The sequence below is a fragment of the Echinops telfairi genome, unplaced genomic scaffold, assembly GCF_000313985.2.
Source record: "Echinops telfairi isolate 266 unplaced genomic scaffold, ASM31398v2 ScPeMD7_22;HRSCAF=79, whole genome shotgun sequence".
In the NCBI taxonomy this organism is placed as follows: domain Eukaryota; kingdom Metazoa; phylum Chordata; class Mammalia; order Afrosoricida; family Tenrecidae; genus Echinops; species Echinops telfairi.
The window spans coordinates 12,930,930-12,950,635 of record NW_022103919.1 but is presented as its reverse complement, the minus strand read 5'-3'; the positions used below and the strand labels follow the sequence as shown (position 1 = coordinate 12,950,635).

The window sequence follows — 19,706 nt, the reverse complement described above, 5'->3', positions numbered from 1 at the left end:
GCTGCCATTGAGTCGAAACTGACTCATAGCAACCCAAAGGACAGGGTAGAAATGTATCTGAATTTTCAAGACTCTTTACAGGAGTCGAAAGCCTCATCTTTCTCCCCCAGAATGGATGGTGATTTCATATTATTGGTCTTGAGGTTAGAAGTTAAACAATTGGGTTAGAAGTTATGCCACGATGCCACCAGGGCTCATCATGGTTTAAAATAATAATAATTTAATGTTTAATTGAAAAAAGAGACTGATACACTGGCTTTGGGCTAGAAGGGCGTTTGATGTTGCTTTTTTTTTGTTGTTGTTGTTGCTTTTTATTTTTTAAGGTGAGTGAGATGATTTTGAGGCAAAGCAAGCCCGCTAGGTAGTAGTCTCAGCAAGCTAGGTTTATCCTGAAATGCCCTAGGACATTGCGTCCATGGATGCAGTCATTCGTTTTGACTCCTTGTGGAGGAAAAAGAAGTTCGAGCTCCCCCTTGTGGTAGTAGATTTTGAAAGCGATTTGATGAGGGAAAGGGGTGTTGTTACTCGTTGTGTTACAATCTTCAAGGTCTGTAGTTTGAAGCCCCCAGCCCCTCCCCTGGAGAAAGATGAGGCTTTCTACTCCTATGAAGAGGTACTGTCTCAGAAACACACGCAGGGCAGTTCTACCATGTCCTATCGGGTTTCCGCGAGTCAGAAAGTGTTGGTAGCTAAAACCTGACTTTTAAAAACTTTTTAATGTGAATTCAGGGAATATTCACAGAGCAGATCACCAGTTAGTTATACATCCAACAGTTTATCAAACCTCCCGTGGTCTTGCCCTGTGTGTGCATCATTTGTCCACATCTCGTTCTTGTTGGATATTGCTCCCTCCCCGCCTTCACCCGAATAAGACCGGTGTAGATTGTCTTGTATAGAGAAAGCATGCCATTTCTTACATCCATTCGATCTTGCTGGGTGTTGCTTGTAGCTGGAACAGGTAAGGATGCTACTGTACAATGCCAGGGTTGTATTTTGTTTCTCTAGTTCTCGAAGACAATTCTGTTCTGAGCTCCCAACAAGCTGGTTCAAGAACCAGCAAGATTCAAAGAAACCCTCTGGCTATTTTTAATCAATGGCAGTTACCTTTGATGAGTCCTTGGTAATATCAGCTAAATGATCTCAACCCCAGTGTCACCTTAGAATACAAGCATCTCTCTAATACAAGCTACAATATGACAATTAGCTCACTTTACTTGTTTTCTTAGCTATTGGCAATAACAGAGGTTGCTTTTATTTTTAATTGTGCATTTATACATGTATTCGGTTTATTTATTTAAGTTTTAATCGTTTATTGTGTAGATCATTCTCATGAAAAGAGATATCGTATCCAATGCTGCGTTGCCAGTCTAGTACAGTGCCTGGAACAAACTGCTTCAAATTACTACTGGACCTCAGAAAGTGATATTTCCCAAACTATTCTGAGCACTCTCTTATTCTGTCTGGAAAATTTAGAAGCGGAACACAACTCAGCAACTCAACTCGCTGCTATTGAGTTTATTGCAACTCATAGCAAGCTTCTAGGACAGAGTAGAACACCACTGTGGGTTTCCAAGACTGTTACTCTTTATGGAAGTAGAAAGCCTCCTGCTTCTCTCCCAGAGGGACTGGTACTTACAATCGTGTGGTTCACAACCCAACAACAACAACAACAAAATCACTGGAGGCATAGAAGTCTGACTGATATTCTCAAACACCCACCAATGCCCACTGCCACTGAGTCGATTCTCAATCCGAAAGGAGAGAGGAGAATGAGATCATGTGGCTTCCCAAGACTTTAATCTTTACAGTAGCAGACAGCTTTATCATTCTCCCAGAGAGCAATTGGTGAACCTAAACTAAGCAATGTTAGCACCCCAAACATAACCCACTACACCCAATGGCCATGATCTTGTTCAGCTGTGTTCCACCACTTAGGAAGCACTTCTCAGTAGTCAGTGTCTAGTATAATGTAATGTGAGCTAAAAAAATACAAATTCTATAAGTAATTTTACATTTCCTGGTAGCCAATTTAAAGAGAGGAACAGAAATTATTAAGATTAAGTTAAATAACTTATTTTATTTCATCAACGATACCAAAATAGTATCTTTTCAGCATGTAATAAAAATGAAAAAAATTATTTATAATTTGCATTAGTTTTTCAAAGAAATGATTTGAAATTGTGTTTTCATTTATACTTCTGTTGTTGTTCAGTGTTTTCAAGTAGAACTGCCCCATATGATATTCTAAGTGGTAATTTTTTTCATATAAAAATCATTTTATTGTGAGCTCTTACAGCTCCTATAGCAATCCATACATCAATTGTATCAAGCAAATTTGTACCTATGTTGCCATCATCATTTTCAAAATGTTTTCTTTCTACTTGAGCCCTTGGTGTCAGCTCCCCTTTTTTCCTCCATTCCCCACACTCGCACCCTCATGAACCCTTGGTTAATTATAAATTATTATTATTTTCATATCTTACACCATCTGCTGTCTCCCTTCACCCACATTCCTGTCATTTGTCCTGCCTGGGGAGGGGCCTTATATGTTGAAATAAGTTCCCCCTTTCTCCTCCTCCTCCTCCCCAAACCTTCCCCCTACTATCATGGTATCACTACTCCCATTACTGTTCCTGAGGGTATGTCTGTCCTGGACTGCAGGTGTCGAGAGCTCTTATCTGTATCAGTGTACATGCTCTGGTCTAGCCTGATTTGTAAGGTAGAACGGGGGTCATAATAGTGGCAGGGAGGAAGCATTAAAGAGCTAGAGAAATGTTATGTATTTCATCGGTGCTATACTGCACCCTGGCTCACTCATCCCTTCCTTGTGACCCTTCTGTGATGGGTTGTCCAATTTTCTAAAGATGGGCTTTGGGTCTCCACTCCAACCCCCCTCATTTGCATTAATATAATTGTTTGTTTGGGGGTTTCTGATACTTGATCCCATGGACACCTCAGTGACCACATAGGCTGTTGTGTTCTCCCATGTGGGCTTTGTAGCTTGCCTGCTAGGTGGCCACTTATTTAGCTTCAAGCCTTTAAAACACTATATCTTGTAATAGCCAGACACTTCCAGCTTTCTTCAACACCTTTGCTTATGCACCCATTTGGACTTCAGAGATTGTGTCAGGAAGGTGAGCATCACAGAATGCCAGGTTATTAGAACAAAGTGTTCTTGCATTGAGGGAGTACTTGAGTAGAGGCCCCATGTCCATCTGCTAGCTTTAGATTTAACATACAAAATATGTACATAGAACTATATCCCTATCGTTATATATTAGTATATTTACATATATACATGCCTATATTTATACCTCTATACATGTCTCTTACCTTCTAGTTCTTTCCTGTATTCCCTTTTACTTTCCTCCTGTCCCACTATCATGTTCTGCCTTCATTCAGCTCACAGTAACTCCTCACTGTTACATTGCATTTGATCAAACCCCACCAGGCATTCTACACCCTCCTCGCCATCAATTTTAGATCTCTTGTTGTTCCCTTGTCCCTGGCTTTGTTGGCTCCCCACTCCCTTTCCCCCACCGCCCATGCCCCATGTCCCCCAGAACCATCAGTCCATTTTATTCTCCTCAGGATTGTTTATCTTGCCTGTCTTATATAGATAGACATGAAAAAGAAGAGGAAGAAGAAGCCTATAAATAGGTCCAGTTCTGTCGGCTGACCCTTATGTATGTTTTCTGATTGAGTCTGATTCAAGCCCGCATGGAAGGACACCAGCCTGTGTGGTCATGATGTGTGGATGGGGTCAGCAACTCATGATAGCCAAATGTTACCCGGCTGCTTGACCAGCTCTGAACACCCTGCTGGTCTGGTGAAGTGGAAGCTCGTTTACCTCCAGACTCATGGGAGGTGCACTTAGGCAGAACAACGGTTTGGGTGGGTGGTGGGGGTGTAATCATGCTTGCTTGTAAATGGCTGATAAATGGGTTTGGATGGAGGCCTGCCACTCCTCAAGTCACCAAGAAGGTATAAGGAGCAAAGGAAGAATCCACCTTTTTCATTGGTAGCCAATACCACCCCAGTGGGTACTTGATTACAGGCTGCTTCCCAAACTTCAAGATGGCTGGGTGACATCACCAGCTGACAAATCACATATAAATCTTCTCACTGATCAGTCTTGTTTAGCTCCTTCTCCTAGTTGGTGTTCAATCCCCTGCTCGATCCTTTCCTTGGACACTCGAGGTTCCAGGGTTACCATCCATGTCTGTTTCAGGCACGCTCATGTATCTTTGTTGTAAAGGATACGTAGCAGATCTTCCTAGCCTGCTGTTTTGCTAGAAGTTCTCTCTACATGATCTCTTAAAAATGCTTTCCATCATCACTGATCATATGCTTAATGTGTTTCTTAGCGCAAAACATGTTGCTTACAAAAAAGGTCTTGTACTATTAATACATTGCTCTTAACTGCTTTCTATAATAACTTTGTTGATCAGGATACGATTGACAGATTTGATCAGTTCTTTTAGACTGATTTATGTGGAGCCACCATTTTCAAGTTTTACAAGCAGGGTGGGTATTTACACCGGATTTAAGATGGTAATATTTCTCCCTATTAAAAGTCTGGATGAAATCCCTAAGTGGTTGATAAAGGTCTCCAATGCCTAAGTCACTCTGTAAATTCACAGCAGGTGCATTTGAATGTGCCATGATTTCCTTACATGATTGATTGCTAATGTATAGTATTATGGATTATTCTGTGATTTTGTTTGAAATTAGGAGTTTATCTTAATTTATACCAGGATAAGTAAGATAGTAGTGCTGTTAAACAAAATGGGTTTAAACGTGTCTGTGAGCAGTGGGAGGTTGCAGACACGTTCTCTCAGTGATGCACATGTCTTCCTCTCATATGGTGCCTTCAAAACAAAGGTCCACTCAAAACTGTGGCTAGGAGGAACCTGCTGAGCCAGTTAAACTCAAAGGCAAAAGGGTCACTTTTAAAGATTATGATAAGTTTTGGGGATTTCTAAAGGTATACTTTTAATAGAGTTTCTCAAAGGACACAAGGGACCTATTAGGGAAACGTTTTAAGAAAATTGAAAATTGCATCAATCCGCAAACGACCAGGAAAATTGTGCCAAGAAATGTTTTCCCATCAAAACTTGCTCTTTGTTCGAGTGTAACAAAGCTGTCTTGCACATCTTTTCTTGGGGAAGCTTCCACCATCCACCCTATAGCCCTGATATTGTCCCTTCAGGTTCCTTTTTGTTCCCCACACTTAAAGAACATGGAAAAGTTCCATGCTGCCCTCTTTACCCATGTAAATCCGAGTGCAGACATCTTTGGGAATAACTAGTGAGATGAAAATATTACCTTCAGAATTATACAGACCTAGAGGGAGGACAGGTCAAGAGCCAATGACTCCACATTTCAAAAATTTTATTTAGTAAAGGTTTCTATGATTTTTAAGTGGATGATTTAGAAAGAATTTGACCAGGATTATAACAGTGATGGATAGGATGGCAAGGTCATGCATCCAAGGTCATGCACTGTTACATCGTGCCCACAAAAGTAGACACCCTAACAAAGCACAAATTCTTTTCTAAATTATGAAGGAATCTGCTTAACAACTTCAATTTTAAAAAAATCAGCAACTTGGGGCCATTATTCTTAGTAACAAAATAAAATAATCATGACCAAATTTATTTTTTTCCGTTTTATTGGGGGCTCTTACAACTCTTGTTACAAACCATACATCAATTGTATCCAACATATTCATACATATATTCCATCGTTCTTTTCTAGACATTTACTTTCCATTGAGCCCTTGGGATCAGCTCGTCCTTTTTTCCCCTCCCTCTGCCTCAGCCCCCCACCCCAACCCTTGTGGCCCCCGATATATTGTATATTGTTAATTATTTGATCAAATTTTTGTAAATAAGATAAAATAAGAAAATAATGTTAACGTCTCAGCTGACACTGGTCTGATTATCAAATCTGGCTGACTCTTGATTTGAAGCACAATGGGAGATTATGATTCCCAAAATAGATTTTTAAGACAGTCCTTAAAAACAACCTTCAAAATAAATGAGCTAGTTCTTAAAATGAGCTTTTAGGTAGTCCCAAGTAAAAAATGTAGGAAGGTGTTATCATTTCTAACAGCCAGGCAGCATCTAGTTTCTTCACCACACTTTGATATAGCACTGGTATCTTCAGTGATCTAGTCCTAAGGTCATGCCTCAAACAGAGCCATGTCATAAGAACTAAATGTTTTTGATTGGGCCTAGAATTAGATGGGAGCCCGAAATCCAAGCACATATCTATAGTTTATGCTTGTCTCTAGGTTATTTTAGAAATATCGCTATCACTTTATGATAGAGAACATTATAAATCATCCCTCTAGAGCAGCAATTCTCAACCTGTGGGTCGTGACCCCTTTGGGGGTTGAACGACCCTTTCACAGGGTTCACCCGATTCATAACAGTAGCAAAATGACAGTGATGAAGTAGCAACGAAAATAATTTTATGGTTGGGGGTCACCATAATAAGAGGAACTGCATTAAAGGGTCACGGCATTAGGCAGGTTGAGAACCACTGCCGTAGAGCATAAAGTAATCCTCCTGATGCTATCATTAATTTAGTTAATAGTATAGGATTAAAGATATTGTTGAGAAAAGGAGATTATACTATTACAGGTTGGTTTCAGACTGCAATACATGAATTATTGACTTGTGCAGATGAAACCTTAAGTGGCTGGACACTACTTACACAAATAATAGAGTTGATGATGGGAGAATTTTCAATGATGCTCATTCACAAAGGCCGAACTATATTTACCCATATACATATGAAGGAAAGGAGGGTGTTAGAATAAGAATCTATGGGGGTCCCGGGCATTCATTTGTTGGGCACACTCAAAGCAAAAGAGCCAAACCAAAGTCCAGTCACCACCAATTCCATCACCTTGGGATATTAGTCATCTGCCTCTCACACTAGAGTGTGTCAGTCCTAAGACCAAGGGAGGATGTAGGGTCCTTAACTCTGCTGCAGGTGAGTTTGAGGTAAAGCCTAGTTCATTTAAAGATGTTTCATGACTAGATAGGATAGTCTAAAGCAAGCAGCCATCTAGATGAGGTTTCGACCAAGTACACATGGAAGTAATGCACTAGCCTGTGTGAGCAAAGAACTGTAGATAATAAAGCCCTAATCTGAAGGATGGAATGGCACCAGAGTGTAAATTATGAACACCTGGTTTGAAGAAGGTTATGGACGACCGTCAAAGCCTAAAATCCATTTTAAGGTCCCCACGTGGATTAAGCCTCTGGTGAATCCCCAGTTATTTGAGAAAATGTATCTCATTGTTATCCACTTGATTTTGACTCATAGGTCCAACTGAAGTGATTCACAGGGTCTCTAAGGCTATCAGGACTGCCACATTGTTCTCCTACAGAGGGATTGGTGGCTTTAAACTGCCAACTTTTGGGTAAACAGTCTAATAATGCTTAAACAGTGTCATAGGGCTTCTTATGAAATATATAATATAGATAAAAGAAGCCCCCTGAAGTCAACAGACTATTTTTATGAACAATTTTATAAGTGTGTTGTTCAAAATTCTCTCTCACACTCACACAGTGTTATCTCAATATTCTTTGCTTTATTTCTAGGATCTAGTGTCCATTGCCATCGCCTACACAGACTCCCGGCCAAAAGTCATGATCTAAGGGTTTGTTAAGGAAGTCTACAAATGTTAATGCTAGTGAGGAATGCACAAGGTTGAGTTCTTTATCAGGAAATGCCTCAAAATTACTTAAGGTTTGCAAATAAACACCCAGAGGGGTAGATCACTCTACTGTAAGCCTCCATTTGCTATGATGAAAAGTACTATTGTTATGAGTTTAAAATAGTTATGATCCCTTCTGTGAAAACTTCTTGGTGATGTGTGGAATGAAGAAGATATGTACTATATTACGTCTGGTTTCCCAAAATGAAAAAATGTGTACACATTTTAAATTATTCATAATTATGGAGTCATCGAGATTGATCTTCAAAAAACAGCTAGACTATTCAAGGCAAGTGTCCAGTGGAACCCAGTGAAAGAAAACTTCTAGAAAAAGACTCAAATAATTGTGGTCAGAGAATGCTCAATATCATCACATAATGTTTTTTCCACCTTTCAGATGTAGATGGGACTATTGCTAATAAAAAAATATAAGTTAGATTTAGCTTGCAGTATCTCTTCCAAACAATCTAATGCATATCTGCATTGACTTATGAGTAAATCTTCCTCACCTCTGTTCTGAAACCCCTGTATTTGAAGTCCTGCTTACTTGTTCTTTTGATTACCATTAAATTATAGAGAAATTTTATCTTTCTAAATCAAACATGACAAATGAAAGTCATAGCTGGTTATTATGCTACACCTGTTTTTTTGTTCTCAACGAGGCAGTACAATTTATCAGACCTCCCTTGACCTACCCTCATTCTGTTGTCCTTTGTTGAACCGCTCTCTTGGGTGTGGATGGCAAGCTAAACGCCTGGGTTCACATTCCAGTCTCCAACCAAACAATGTTAATTCTGAAGTCCAGGGTTACTTGTTCATCAAATCATCCTCTCTTGAGAAAGGGGAATGAAAGGTGAGGCTCTGGATTGTGTTTGGCTTTATATTTAATACAGAAAAAAATTAGGGCACGCATCTCTTTTTCAATGTCTATTTCTCTACGTGGTGAAGCATCTATGTCCTTAAGAAGACAATGAGATGTTGCCCTAAATGTCTTAATTTTGTTCAATCCTAAAACTTTATAAATGTTGGTATGATTATGGAATCTTTGCAAGTTCCAGTGTGATAATGGAAGATTCTGGAAACCAATATGGCAGATGTGACAAAGCAGTGGGAGGAAACTTACAGAGAAGCGGATGACCTGAGAGAGATGTAGGAGGTGTTCGTTGAATGTTGAACATAAAGATGACAGTGGACTGCCCTCAACCGATTTCCTGGTGACACTGCGGTCAATGAGGCAGCCAAACCAAACCAACCCACCTGCGGCCCTTGTGTCAATTCTGACTCATAGCAACTCAGGTGGCCCCTTTGTATTTCTCACTCTGCACATCTTTAGGGGACCAGAAAGCCTCCTCTTTCTCTTAGGAAATGGTTGTTGGGTTCCAACTGCTGGCCTTGTGATTAGCAGCCCAACATGCAACCCATGGCCAGCAGAGCACATAGCCAGTGTGATATTCTGTGTCTATCACAGTGCACTACACATCATCTACATACACACTCATGAGAAAGGGCTGATCAAACAAACTAAGTGCCAGTCAAGTTGCCTGGGTTCAAGGTGGGACTCCAATCCATCCATTTCACTTGGGGGTTAGGCAAGAACATTCAGACAGAACCTCTACCTAGGAATGAATCCATTCAACAAAGAAAGTAGTAAACGTTGTTCTCTAAGCCAGCTTTGGACTTTAGGTGGCACTTAATGTAAGGTAAGTAATGGACTTCTCACCCAAAGGTCCACTCCACCAGCTGTTCCTTGGTAAAAATATGAGACTTTGTGTTCCTGTAATAATTTGTAGCTCAGAAACCCTATATGGGGTCATTATGAGTCAGAATCAATCCGAGGGCAGTGAAATTATGGGGTTGTTGGTCTATACGTATTTTGGGGGGTGCATGCAGGGGTAAGCCAGCTTTGGAAACCAGGACTCAGCCTCTGTTCACTGGGCAGCAAGGCTTGCTCCAACCTCACCATCCACTGAGACCGATGTTTCCAGTCATTTCCTGATGTGGCCATGGCATTTGCAGAATGTTATCAGTATAAAAAACTAGTTCAGACCAGCATTTTATTAGTAGTATGCCCATTTACCAATTGCCATCAAGTCCGTGCTGCCTCATGGGAATCCCACTTGGTGTGCTCCATCAGTTTTTTGTTTTTCCGTTTGATTTTTCAGAAGTGGGTCATCAGGTCTTTCTTCGTAGGTGCCTCTCGGTAGCCCTGAACTTTTAGTTAGCGGCTTAGTGTTCATCACTTGCACGATCCCGTGATAAGCCCCTATTGGCGCTATCAAAGCGAGCATGCTTGCTACTCACGATGGATGCATTCTGAGGAGCCTGGTGGCACAGGTGTTCTGCACAGAGCCCTTGAGCAGGAGCTGAGGTCCAACAGCTGCTCTTTGGAGAAAGATGAGGCTTTCTAATCCCACAGAGTTACAGTCTGGAAACCTACCGGGGTGGTTGTACTCTGTCCTGTAGAGCTGCCATGAGTCAGGTTTTTATTGTTTTCTGGCTACATTTTGGTGCTGTTGTGTCCTGGGCAATGTGCTGATAACTACAATATAGGTGGCTCAAACCCACCAATCTCTCTGTGGAGAAAGAGGAGGCTGAATTCTCCCTATGAATCATAATCAGCTCTATAAAAGTTTTTGGGGTTTAAAAAATTTTTTTCATGAAGTATTGCTATCAAGCTGATTGAGTCAAACTACTTAATATAGACTATGTGTTCTTCTTTGAAGTCAAAGGGGTTAATTTGGTGTGCTGAAATATAATTTTTCATTTTGTAAGTGAATAGTCATGTTTTCCAGAGAATTAAACCCAATTATCTAGTGTAATTGACAGAGTCTATATAGCGTTATAATTCCTCTGTGAAAGAATAAAAGACACAGCCTGTTTTCTGTTTGCTTTGTAAGTTTTCCTAAGGCCGTGGACGTCAGATGTGGAAAGACATATAATAGTCAGATGCTCTAAGTGCAAGGCTCTTCCTTGAGTAGCCATTAAACAATTTTGGAAGTGACATTCGCTGTTTCTGACAGTAGATCCTTGCTCCTGTAGCAATATAGAAATATTTTCAACAGCTCTCTGAAGACATTTCCTAAATACTTACCTTAAGTCAGGTGGATGTTTGCATTTCATGAAAACTTAATGTGTTTTTAAAATTTATAAAAACTTTGAAATCTAGTTACCATATCTGCATGCATTTGTGTAAAAAGTATATGCTCTTGAAGAGATAAATGCACTAGGGGGATAATTTGTCCTCTCTTATCAACAACCTTGTGAAGTCAATCTACGGAAACACATACAAATCAACTCTCTTACCTCCTTAATACACAGTGCAAAAATGTCCCATGTGGAAACCAATACCGGGTTTTCTTATTCATCTGCCTTATAATCTACTGAAATAATAAGTTATGCATATCAACAGTAAATCCATTTCTTATATCATAGTAACATGTTTTATTCGGATAACAGAAGATTTTATTTCACAATGCAACTGCTGTAAGTTAAATTGATTCAATTTAATTAACAAGCATTTTTGGAGTGCCTACCTGTGCACAGCACTATACTAGGCAATATGCTGCATACAAAATAGTTAAAAGAGTTTTAAGATATGATCCCTACTCCTGGGGAGTTTTTAATCTGGTAAGTAAAGATGGTCTAGACATGTAAGAACCATTAGAAAATCACTTGAAAATCAATATAAATAACACACTCTGAAATTAAGAATTAAAAGAAGTGTTTCAAGGAAGTGGTATGATTGGAATGGGACCTATTCTGGAAAGCTCACCAAAAGAAGTTGGTCTTAAATTTGGTATGGTGGGAGAGAAAAACCTGTGGATTGGCAGAGGGACCCTCTACGGCCAATGGAAAATTAAGAAGATGGTGGAACTCCAAGACAAAAATCAGCAAGTCACTTGCAGGGAATGGCAGGCAAATTGGCTTAGCTCCAGAAAAAAAAGAATAATGAGTTAGGAGATGCCATTGAAATCACACATTAAAGCCAGCTGAGGACACGGATCGTGATTAATGGAACTTTAAATGAATAATAATGTTTACAAGATTCTATTCATTAGAGGCCCAGATGAAAGTGTGTGTTTTCCAAATCTTAACATGACAAAGAAAAATGATAGAATATGAAATCTAAACTCAGGAGATAAGACTTTGAATGGCAAGTGAGCTGATGTGACCGAGTGACAGTCACATCTGGAGACTCCTTGCTCCTTTCATTTTCTTCCTTCCCTTGCCTCTTTTCCTGAATTCATAACTGGTTTAGTTGTTTTATGTTTCTGAACTTTGTGGGCGAGAGACCATCAACCCAGTTCTGATACTTATATGTGTCCCTAATTCATTAAGAAATGTCTGCGGATCAATCTGTTTGTGCTTCTGGATCCAGCATCAAATAAAAAGGTCTGTGGGTGGGGCTACACCAGGAAAAGGAGGCAAAGAGTGGTTTGCTTCGAATAGTAAATTAATGACTAATTACGAGGCGTGCTTGAATAAGATTATTTTGAATTTAGAGGAAATTAGAAAGCATGATATATTCCTGTTCCCAGTCCAAGAAAAACTAAGACAGAAGGAATGTGTAAACTACAAATCTATATGAGCAAAATGTTTTTAAATTCACCTATTAAATAAACCAATGACTTATATTGCTGGATCAGATTTGCTTTGAAACTCAAATTTCTCAGGAAGGATGTCAGGAAAATGGGTTGGGGAGGAAGTGCTGGTATCAGAACTAATCCCTACTGCAGTCCTCTGGAGTGCCTTCTAGCGGAGCTGGAATTAATGCTGCAGTGTGTGTTCTCTGGGCCTTCATATAACTCGTCTATCACAAACAGCAGAGTAGACGGTGAGGAGTACTTCTCAGCTCCACGCATATCTGGGAAGCTTACTGTCCACCACCAGCAGCAGCTGTTCCATAAACAAACAAACAAACAAAAAGTGTTAATGGTTCTGATGAAGTGGCCAAAAATCTAAAATCTGTAACTGTCAGATACTCTACACTTTGGCTTAATGTTTAGCATTTTTTAACTCAAAATATCTCTACTTATTTTATAAAATCCTCATAAAATTTTTAAAAGGCAGAACAGAAGCTCTCCTATTTATAACACTTATTCATTACAATTTATGTCCTTTATATACAATCTTTTAAACCTTTTTACAGTAAAAGAATTCTTCATTGCCCAGTAGATAAGAAATAGATTTTTACTTAAGGACTATTATGCGTCAAGTTATGTTTTAAGTTCCTGAGAAATCAACTATACAACAGAGGTTATAAATATGGTTAGGCACCAATTATGAGAAAACATTAGATAAGTAACAGACACTAGCCATAGACTAGAAATATTTAGACAAGAAATATGGCTTCACTAGAATTTAAACGTTAGTAGTTGGGTCTTTTCACTTACCATTCTTCATAGTAATTTGGCAATGCTGAATTATAGTCACTGTCTATGATATTCAATAGTTATTCTAGAATGGTGGCATATATGCTGTCTCTTAATCTTTGCAAAGAGCACATGCAGCTAAGCAATTCTTGCTAAGATGCACTTAATTCAAAAATTCATCTCAACACATTAATTCAGATAACCACTATTCCATGAACAGTGTTAAAATGCAGGTAAAATTATCCCTACACTTGTTGTAGAAGACAGGAAGCTTTACCTAGGCTGTAGAGTTACACTGGACTGAACTTTTGCTCTCTCTATCAAACATGATAGAAAAAAATATTGGGTTTAGGCATAAACTTACAAGGTTTGTAAGAGCCAATGAAGAGACAATGGTGATGGAATTTTAGGAACTGAAAAGCATCTAAATTAATGATAAATGTTTTATCAGTTCTGACAAATTAGAGCCCCAAACCAGCAGATAGAAAAAAATAAAAGCAATGTAATATACACTAAAAATCTCCAAAAGGATCAGGAATTGGCAACCGCAGGTATATCTCAAAATTGGGAACTAAAACCCAAGGATGTTTTTGGAAAAGGTAGTTGTAACCCTACCTCTATGGTTTCACTCGACAGAGATCGTTGTTTGCCTCCCCCCTGTCTTCTCAGAAGACTGGGGGAATTCTCTCCAGAGGCAGTAACATCGGAATGTTTATGAGTTAGACAATTAGAAGGAGTACCAGCGTGTTAACAGGGGGTGCAAGTGAGTGTCTGTAAGTTGGAAGTCAATATGCCATGTCCCATCTTCCACTCCAGTACTGGAAGATAGGTACATGAGTTTCACTTTGCAGGCAGAAGTTGGATGTGCCTCTGCTGATAGAAGATCATCAGCCTAACAGCAAAAGCTTAAATAAATCGGCAAGGAAGCTTATCAGACAGCCCAGGGAGAGTCTGATCACTTGAATATCTGTTCCACCCACATGAATGTAGCCATCCTGTTCCACCGTTGAATACAAGTGCACAGCCACGAACCACCAGGAACCTGAAGAAAGTCTGTAATATGACTTTAACAGAGCAATAAAATCTTCTAAGAAGCTTGGATAAAAGGCAAAGAAACTTGAAAAAGACATAATAATATTCTCATGAAGAGAAAGCTCTTGTAGCTACTAAACAAATCAGAACACTATTTTTCAAAGAAAAATTGGTGAGCACAAAGGTTTTCAAAATTAGAGTTGACGTAACAGAAAAGGTAAAGAGAAAGTACTGAAAATTTAGACTAAGGTAATACTCATGAGTGAAGCAAAAAGATAAAGAGAAGGTTTATCCAAATAATTAGATAACTAACCCCAAAGTTTCAATAATCAAATAATGGGAATTCCATGGAGAACAGAGAAACTGGGGGATAAGGAATAAGTCAAGAAATTTTTCTCAAATAAACAGTAAGAACTTCTAGAGGGGAAAACCATCCTGGAATTCCACATGATACTGCAGAATAACCACTGCAGATAAGAAGGGGGGGAAAAGAAAGAATAAATAAATCATTCAACCTTCCAGAGAGTTAGAACAAACAGCACTAGAAGTCACATCATAAGGATTAAAAATCAGAATGGCTTTAGAATTTCTAATAGCAATTCCAAAACGCTGAACACATGGAAATGTATCTTTAAAATTCAAAAGAAATATTCCGATCAATTTCATGAAATAGTTTTTATACCCTTTAAAACTATTCAAGAGGAGGGTAACAGGAGAACTACTTCAGACATGCAAAGTTTCAAAAATTTGCCTCTCGTATATTTTCTCCACTAAAACATATGAGAAACCTCATTGCGATCAAATCCATGCTGACTCATAGTGACCTCCTATGGGTTTCAAATACTGTAACTGTGTATGGGCGTAGAGAACCTAGTCTTGCTCCAGTGGAACTGCTGGTGGTTTTGAACTGCCCGTCATTCAGATCACAGTCCAAAGTGCAACCACTAAGAAAGAGAAAGTTGGGAAACGCCGGAAACAGAATCCAGACACGATGGAGTGACGAAGATGAGAGTGAAGAGAAAGGTTGACAGATACGTCAGAGAGAAAAAAGCTATTAGTTGAGATAGAAGAGGTCTAGAAGACTCTGAGAGCAGTGTACCCAAGTAGAATACAGTGAACCCTCGTTGATCGCGGTTAATCGGTTCTAGACCCTACCGTGATAAATGAAATTCCGCGAAGTAGGATTCCTTATTTGTAAATCAAATATTTTCGTAGTTAGAGCATAGAGGACATGAAAAAACACCCTTTAGTCACCATTACACTCGTATTACCCAATTTATTAAACGAAAAAGGGAAAATGCAGTAAAACATTTTGGACGTTACAATTATCATTTATTATTTAATATATTATGAAGTACAACGGATGGAGCGAACGGAAGACTCATTCACGTCGAAATGGCATGCAACCTCCATGATTTTCTTGCCATCTTTGATCATATCCAAAAGTTTTACCTTTTCCTGGATGGTGAGCATCTTCCTCTGGCGCTTATTTTTATTGTCAGAAGGCTTAGAAGAAGCAGCTCGTTTAGGAGCCATCATAGGGCTTAGATAAAATTTCTTTAAAATTGCAAACAATTACAGTACACTGTACAAAAGCAAAATTGCATCTGATACGTAGCTCCGATATGTAGCGATGCAGACAGAAGCGTGTACAGTATGAGCCAATCAGTGGCAGTAATGACAGAGCATGCGCTGTTACGCAAAAACCGCGATAGAGTGAAGCCGCGGAAGTCGAAGCGCGAAGTGGCGAGGGTTCACTGTACTGGCTAGAATCCTCAATCTGCCTAAAAGTCTTGATAGGATAATTAAACGACATTGGAAATCGCCCTGAAGGCTTCTACCACCATCATGGCACCCATCACAGTGCTGAGGGAGGGTCGCAGAGAAATGGGCACTGGCCTTGGTACTTTCTAAAACCAGAAAAACGTGGGGCTTGAACCATCTACACCACTCACCTGTTCAGTTGCATAATCTAATACATTTTTTCCTTTTTTTATTCAATTAAGCCAACTTGGGTTTTTGTGGGGTTTATTTTGTTACTTTCAGAAGAATAAAATATATGCAGTGAAACCTGTGGCAGGCACAATTTGGTACTGCCTTGTTTTCCTGGGGTCCCAAAGTTTTCCACCGTTCAGTCACCACTTTTCTATCTGCTCGATATTAAGTGAGATACATTTGCCTTTGCCTTTTCTGTCAGGTTTATACTCTAACAGGTTCCACCTTCCTCAGGCTTTAGTAGACTAATAATACAAAGGGTTTTCAAATTAGGAGTGAGGGAAAAATTGAAAACCAGACACTGGATTTAAATTTATGTTCATATTTTATATGTATATGTATATTTTAATTAATTAATCTAATTAGTTAGTTATATGTATAGTCACAGAAATTCTCCGACATTGCTTTTCTTTGTGGAACTCCAACTGAATCACATATTAACCACTAAGCACAAGCCTTATTCAATAGTTTACAAATTAAAGAGGTTAAAAAAGAGAGGTTAAGGGATTAGTAAACGCCCTCTGTCAATCAGTGGTAGAGCGCACAGAGAACTCTTTTGGGATCTCTCCAGTGTATCTCTCATGTATCAAACTAGACCAGAGCGAATCTGCATTTGTACCTGCTATTGTTTGTAACTATATGAGAGTAGGGCAACCTGTGGTAGCAAAAACATAGACAGCCCTTCACAAGAGGGGTTGGCACAGTGCCTCCAACAACAGGCTCAAACATAAGAACACTTGGAAGGCGGGCTCATGGCAGGGTGTGGTTTGATCTGTTCTACAGACCTATGGTCTCTGAGGAAGAACCAACTGCAGGGCACATAACAACAACAACAACATATGGTCGCTTTTTTCCATTGTATTCCATTTTCAAAGAAACTGTTCATTTGTCTTAAGTCACTACTGATAAATTTACTGCAGTTTTTAAAATTTCTTTCTTTTTTCCCCTCCTCTTTCTCCCACTGGGGAACACTCACTCTGATCTCTAAAAGGGATAGAAAGGGAGACAGGATTGAGTAGCTGTCCAGCGTACTCATTATTCTACATCAAGCATCCCATTTGGAGGACAAAGTAGAAAAGAAGGGCAACCTAATTGTAGCAAAGGGGAAAAATTGCAAGACAGGATTCTCCTACCTGCCCGCGCAGCCGCCATTTTCTTGTTTCGCATTTTGTTCTCCAAAGCTTGCTACAGCGAAAGATGAAAGAAGAGGATTAGGTTCCCTGATGTTTTCTCGACTACATGTCATCCACAGATACAGTACTTACAGGAAAGAAATGGAAACCTACCAATTTCATCTTCTTCTTCAGATCCAGATTTGCTGCCTTCTGCCCCTTGGCGGTGGCATTGAGATAATAGATGGCCAAACTGAATTGAGAGCAAGAACACAAATGGGGTGGGTTTTAATTGATCGAATTAGCATACACCTCCATCACTGGGATGGACTTTCAGAAAGCTACAACGCTCAGCTCCTTTATGCTCACATAAGGAAAGTGCACTCCAGTGCTGCATACAATTTGGTTTGTTCTTGCAAACATATTAACATTTGTTCAAATTATACAATAAAAAAGTAAAGGTTGATGACAATGACATCCAAGAAAATGGAAAATCTACTGATGCTTAGGGAACTCGGAGTATAATTTTCCCTCACTGAACCAATACTCACTGCGGTCACAGTGATTCCACTCAGAGTACAGGACAAAATACTACGGGACGTAATGGAACTGCTTCTTAGGGCTTCTGAAACTGTAAATCTTTATGAAGCAGATAGGTGCATTGTTCTCACGTGGAGCTGCTGAGAGGTTTGAGCCATCAACCTTTGGGTTAGCAACCTGATACTTAGCCCAGTGGGCTCCAGTGTTCCTTCATAAAAAGCCAAAACCCACTGCCTCTGAGTTGATTCTGACTCATCGTGATACTACAAAGGGTTTCTGAGACTGTAAATGTTTACAAGAGCTTAAAGACTCATGTTTCTCCAGTGAAGTGGGTGGTGAGTTTGAATTGCCAACTGTGCTTACTCGACAGCTCCCTAAGTCTACTGCATAGTCCTAGTTAATGAATACGGTTTTTTTTCCCAAGGAAGTGTCATTTGTATGAGAGATTCTGATAAGTGCAAAGGGTTAATGCACTTGCCTGGCTAGCCACCTCAAGGCACCTATGAAGAGAGGTCTGGTGATTCACTTTTGAAAAACCAGCCATCCCAAACCCTTTGGAGCATAGTTCTACTCTGACTACACACCGAGGATTCTCAATGAGTCATTATTGACCCAATGGTAGCTGACAGAGTTTGCATTTCTCATTCCTAGAAAAGACAACATTTTGAAAAAGATTCTGGGTATTTAAATGACATTTACATTTCTAGAAAGAATTCATCAAAGTTACTTCAGCCAAACGACTCTTTGAAAATAAATGTAACCCTTCTCACTTAAAGGAAAGTGAACAAAGAAGCAGTGGGAAGAGCTAATTGACATTGTTTCAGATCAATGGACACTGAAGACATGTCCTCTGCTGACCGGCAGACCCGATTATACCCTTCATGAGCCATCTGCTGTGAGCAACACAGTTATTGCTATGTTTCACTCGGGCTGGGCTTTCTCTCTCACGTGAATCATGACAGTTTGAATAAACTTCACACATGAAGGCATTTGGTGAATATCTGGCATGAAATAGGTGCTCAATAAGTTGTGTGTGTGTGTGTGTGTGTGTGAGAGAGAGAGAGAGAGAGAGATTTCTTTGCAAAGTATCAGATTTGGAGGGTGCACATAAATATTTCCCAAGCCATTTTAGCTCCAGAATTTACTATTCATCTTGATTTTTTGCCTAAAATGACCTTAAATTACAAATTCCCTATAAGTCTTTTTCGAGTCCTCACATGGATGTGACTGCCTACGGAGAAAGAACTAACACAAAATATTTGAATTCTTCTATCAACTCAGTTACTTGGAAAGAGCCGAGCTGATTTATCATTGATGCAGTGGGGATATTCAATGAATCCAGCGATTACAATGAATAAGAAATCATGCCAACTACAGGCATGCCATAAAGCCGAAGAGACTTTACTGGAAAACAAAAGCAACTCGTTAATGTCGAGTTGATACAGACCCACGGGGAACCTGTAGGACAGAATACAATAGTACAGGTTGTTGACGAAACTTCCTCCAATTCTGATGTCCCATTCTTCTTCGTAAAGTTCGAATCCTCAGACTATTTGCTCATCATATAGGCAGAATAAGTATGGTGAAAGCATATGTGGTAGTTATCTAATCGTTTCTCAATTTGAAAGGATTAAGGGTGGAGTCTAGCCTGTCAATCAGGTCATAGCCAATGAGGCCTCTGTGTGGGCATGGCCTTCCTCTGAGGATTCTGGGAACTCCTTTATTCCTCCTTGGAGGCAGGAGGCACTCTCTCTCTCTGCTCACTCCGTGGGAGACATTGCAGTTGACAAGACACATGGAACTACACTAGTGCCCTGAGCTGGAGAAGCCACAAGGAGACCTGCCAGCGCTGAGATGCTTACAACGCCACTGGATCTGCAAGACTTCCCACCCACTTGTCTGTGATCTTCCTGCACTCAG

General features: G+C 39.7%; 1 protein-coding gene across 1 annotated transcript in view; it reads right to left on the bottom strand.

Annotated features, from left to right (window-relative positions):
- Nucleotides 1–14,461: 14,461 nt before the first annotated feature.
- TMC1 (transmembrane channel like 1) overlaps nucleotides 14,462–19,706 on the bottom strand; it is a 148,137-nt gene continuing 142,892 nt past the window's right edge. Inside the window, exons 18-20 of the mRNA XM_013007512.1 lie at nucleotides 17,421–17,499; nucleotides 17,268–17,319; nucleotides 14,462–14,502 (exon numbers count right to left, since the gene is read on the bottom strand). Coding sequence (XP_012862966.1) covers nucleotides 14,462–14,502; nucleotides 17,268–17,319; nucleotides 17,421–17,499 — 172 coding nt within the window. The remainder of the gene's footprint in view (nucleotides 14,503–17,267; nucleotides 17,320–17,420; nucleotides 17,500–19,706) is intronic.